Genomic DNA, 4805 nt, shown 5'->3' on the forward strand with positions numbered 1-4805 from the left:
GGGAGGGTCGGGATCGCACGGGTGGGTTAGACACGAGCCTTCTCTTGAAATCGTTTACGGATTTATTTATTTTCTGCTGTGAGGGATAACGGCCTGGCTGTAACACACAGGCTGGCCTTAGGCTGTGAGGTGCAGCCTGGTGCTGAAATCAAGCACGGGGGTCGAGAATAGCACATACCTGCCTGGAAAAGGCAGCAGGATCGAGTTACAGGCCCTGGCAGTTGTCCAAGGAATGCTGTTACAGAAGTGCTCCGGCACAGCTGGGATGATAATGAGAAATAGCAGCCCAGAATAATGAAGTGAGCTAAAAAAATTGACCTTGTTTCTGCGAAAGGAGAAAAGTGAGAAACCAGAGCTACTGCAAAATGCTGACTGGGGGGGGGGCCGGAAAGTCAAAAAACATACCGGTACTGAGTCAAAACCTTTGCTCTCTGTGGTGGAAGCAAGGGGAATGCTCTAGGGAATCCTTTTGTCACCTCAGCAGATTTTGGCATCAGGCCCATCACAGTACAGGACTGGAAATCAGCTAGATTTTTGAACAGCCTTCACATTTCTAAAGGCATATGGTCCATTCATACTATGCCGATTATGCTTTTACAGCCCAACCCTATAACTTTGTTGGAGTTATAATTGTTTATAGTATATAGTGCCTTACTAAAGCAAAAGTAAGAGAGACTTTGCTTGCTGTAGGGTTGGTTTCAGCCCATTGAGATGCATAGCAACAGTAAACAGACGGATTTCCTGCAAACTGCCATCTGCGTTCTTCTGATGTTCAGGAGAAAGTGCTGACAGTCTGCTTTTCCCCAGAAATAGCCAGTAGTTGTAGCGTAGCCTTTTCCTTCTCATTAGAGGTTCTCAAAAAATTGTAAAACTGATCAGAAATCCACTTGTCAAAACTTCCCCCCCCACTTTTCACAGGTACTAAAGGCATATTTTTCTTTTTTAGGCTTAAATACAAAGTGAATAAGAATGTCAATAGTCACAGTCCAGCTTGGCCAGTGTGGTAATCAGATTGGTCATGAGGTGTTTAATGCTATCTGCAGTGATGTCCATGGCACACATGGGTTGTGTTCCAAGAAGGAGAATGAATCCTACCATGATGCTTGCAAGGAACGTTTTTTCAGTGAGGAGGAATCTGAAGGTACGGCACTTAGGTGTTTCTTTCCCACAGAAGGCCTGGTTTCCAGCCTCATACAGATAAGAGTACAGAAATAATAAAAGTCTTTTCCTTCAGTCTTAAAGAATTGTCACAACCCTCAGCCTTCACAACATTGCTAACAACCATGGAAGCAAAATCAGTGCAGCAATGCGTGTGAGACCACAGACCAAGTCTGCCAGTAATGCAGCTGGAAACTGAGCATATATGCACACATAATCCTGCCTTCCAAACATCTGCATTTTCTACTGTAGGTAGATTATACCATGGAGTAGGGCCCAGAGTATCTGAATTTGGTGTTACTAAATGCATTAAGTGGTTTCTTTCCAGGAAGACCTATGGTCTCTAGAGTTCAGATTTGTCTTTGGAACAATAGATGGTTCTCCAGAAATCCAGGGCATTGCCAAGCCCTCCTTTCTGTACCTGCCTGTACTGTCCCATTAGTAGTTTGGTTTATGTGGGTGGGAGGAATAAATTTGGGCCGTGGTGCAAGTCTGTCCATCTTACGTAAACAAGTTCTAATATTGGCACATTATTCTTAGTTTTGTTTTTCTTCCTATCCAGTGCCTGTTGCCCGGGCTGTGCTTGTTGACATGGAACCTAAAGTAATCAGCCAAACCTTATCAATAGCTGCCAGGTCTGGCTGCTGGAAATACGATGATCGGTCGCACTTCTGTCAGAAGCAAGGGTCTGGGAACAACTGGGCAAATGGGTATGAACTATTGTTTCAAGTTTCACTAAGGGAACTGTAGAGGCTAATGCACTGTCTAGACTCTCTAGGAGCAGTACTGTTGCAGCTGAGCGAGGTACAGAGTATGTAACATTAACCTGATTGATTTTTAAATTAGAATGGCAATATATATACCAGCAAAATTTCTAAACGGCTTTTTGCAAGGTGAGACTGGTATTTACAGTGAAAATGTAACATTTTAGAATAGAATTAATATATTTGATTTGAGAATAGGAAACAATAAGCACAGTTTATAAGCAGCTGTTTTGCAAAATGTCACAGCTGAGGATTGTTTACTGCAGTGACATAATGCCAGGTTATATAAATAATAATCCATTATGAATAGCTTCAATTTACTGCTTTTATTTTGATATAACCTGCCATGTCTCAGTGTTTTGTCTTTTATTCAACAGTTACTCTGTTCACGGGCCTAAACACAAAGAAGCAATAATGAATCTGGTACAAAAAGAAGCAGAGAAATGTGATCGACTTGGTGGATTTTTCACAATAATGAGCATGGCTGGTGGTACAGGATCTGGCTTGGGAGCATTTGTGACCCGGTGTTTAAGAGATGCTTTTCCAACCTCATTTATACTAAACCATGTTATCTGGCCCTACGGCACTGGTGAGGTGAATGTCATGTTTCCCGGAGATATTCTACAAGTTTATAATCATGGTTTATATGTTTATATATATATATGGTTATAAATAAAAAGTAAAATGTCTCTCTTTTCTAGTTTAAAAGTTTAACATGACAGAAAGTAACACAGCTAATTCATTGTTTGCCTAATATTTGGTACATGTCATTTCACCAAAAAAAACCCCAAAAATTCTTGAAGTGCTAAAGTATAATACAGCTTCATGAGAAGCTCTATTAGCTAACTAGAAATCTCCTGTTATGGTAGTATCTCAGCATTGTAATCAGCTCCCACACAGATTTTATTCTAGCATGTTTGTATGAGCTGGGAAGGATCACATGATTTTCACAGGTCTTGCTCTCTTTTCATGAAAAAGCTCTGCTACCTCCTGACCTGAATGGACACTTTGGCAAAGAAAATTAATCACTTCCTAAATCATAACTGAGGAAATGACAGTAGCCAGAGGATTATAAACTAGAAAGAGATTAAGTTCATAGAATCATAGAATGTTTGGGGTTGGAAGGGACCCTTAGAGGTCATCTAGTCCAACCCCCCTGCAGTGAGCAGGGACTTCACTAACTAGATAAGGTTGCTGGCAACGCGTTCCAGTGTTTCACCACCCTCATTGTAAAGAATTTCTTCCTTAGATCCAGTCTAAACCTACCCTGCTTCAGTTTAAAACCATCCCCCCTTGTCCTGTCACAGCTGGCCCTACTAAAAAGATTTTCCCTGTCTTTTCTATAGGCCCCCTTTAAGCACTGAAAGGCCACAATCAGGTCTTCCTTCATCCTTCTCTTCTCCAGGCTGAACAACCCCAACTCTCTCAGCCTGGCCTCATAAGAGAGGTGCTCCAGCCCTCGGATCATTTTTGTAGCCTCCCACAGTTGTTTGACTCTCATTCGTGTGTGTTTTTTGTTTGTTTGTTTCCAGGTCATTGTTCAAAACTACAACTCTGTTTTGACCCTGTCACATCTATACCAGTCATCAGATGCCCTCCTTGTTCACGAAAATGATGTCATCCACAAGATCTGTGCTCAGCTGATGAATATTAAACAGATCTCCTTCAGGGATGTAAATCAAGTCATTGCACATCAGCTGGGGAGCGTTTTCCAGCCCACTTACACAGCAGAAGGTGGCTTACAGTATAGCAGAAACCCATTAGGTATCTAACAATAATATAGTTACCTACTGCATCCTCACACATATTTCTGTAATCATTTCGTGTTGTGAATTTAAGTTCTTTGATCTCTTTACTCAAGTATTCAGATACATCCCAAGTTTTAAGATAGGAAAAGTGAAGCAAAAGACTAAATTAGAAGTTCAATCCCAATTTTGTAGCAGAGTCAAAAATAGAACCCCAGCTTCTGGTTTCATTCTTTACCAAAAGAACCCTGTTTCTCCTTTTTCAAGTGATTACAGAGATCTTTGTACCTATTTACATTTCAGAGGAAATTTGTGCAGGACAGTAATTTGGACCGAGTTTTACATTTCACGTTAGGTTAGGAGCGTGTATAAACTGAAACAAAATGAGAGTTTTGTGTTTTGCTCAGGCAGAAGACAGGCTAGCATACAACTTGGTAGAAACAAGCAATAGGCTGACATTTGTGTTTTCAAGGAATTAGAGAAAGTTACCCACACTGCCAAGAGTTTTGCTTCTGAAATTAAGCTTTCACATCTGTCTGTCAATCTCTTGCAGTGCAAAGGGTCTTTGAGATTTTGAGACTATAAAGCAAGATGAGTCTAAATTGTAAAATAAGAGCTACTTGTACAAGAGTGTTTGTACAGTACGTAGCAAGTCTGCATTACTTTGTCTGATGTGTGTCCATATATTTGTCAAATAAAAACTTGATATATCCTTCTTTGTTTCTTACCTTAAATTGCTAGATCTTTCTAAAATTCCTCACTCTCTCCTACTATTTTAGCTAGCCTATGCAGTATTTCTGTCAAACACGAGCAGCTGTTAATTTCTTCTTTCAGGAGACTTAATGGAGACGTTAGTTCCACATCCCGAATTCAAGATGTTGGGTCTTCGTAACATACCTCAGATGCCTGAAAACTCCCTCGCTTACAGCACGTTCAGTTGGCCTGGACTTATCAAACATTTAAGGCAGATGCTCATTGCTAATGCTAAAATGGAGGAAGGTAAAAAGCATTCACTCATCTTCAGTCCCTATCACTCTCTAGGTATTTATTTTTACAGATGAAATAAAGCTTATTGTTTTGTGGAGCTCACTGACTAGCTTTAGTCAGTTCAGAAATGAGCTGCTGCCCTCAGACAGCA

At 40.7% G+C, this 4805-nt stretch overlaps 1 protein-coding gene across 1 annotated transcript in view; it reads left to right on the plus strand.

The window, feature by feature from the left end:
• The first annotated feature begins 950 nt into the window (after positions 1-950).
• Positions 951-4805, plus strand: part of TUBD1 (tubulin delta 1) — a 6568-nt gene continuing 2713 nt past the window's right edge. Inside the window, 5 exon segments of the mRNA XM_035889561.1 lie at positions 951-1141; positions 1721-1868; positions 2300-2516; positions 3455-3686; positions 4502-4666. Of these exon segments, the coding sequence (XP_035745454.1) occupies positions 970-1141; positions 1721-1868; positions 2300-2516; positions 3455-3686; positions 4502-4666 (934 nt within the window). The 5' untranslated portion in view covers positions 951-969.

Source organism: Egretta garzetta, unplaced genomic scaffold (genome assembly GCF_000687185.1).
Source record: "Egretta garzetta isolate BGI_Z169 unplaced genomic scaffold, ASM68718v1 scaffold112, whole genome shotgun sequence".
Lineage (NCBI taxonomy): Eukaryota > Metazoa > Chordata > Aves > Pelecaniformes > Ardeidae > Egretta > Egretta garzetta.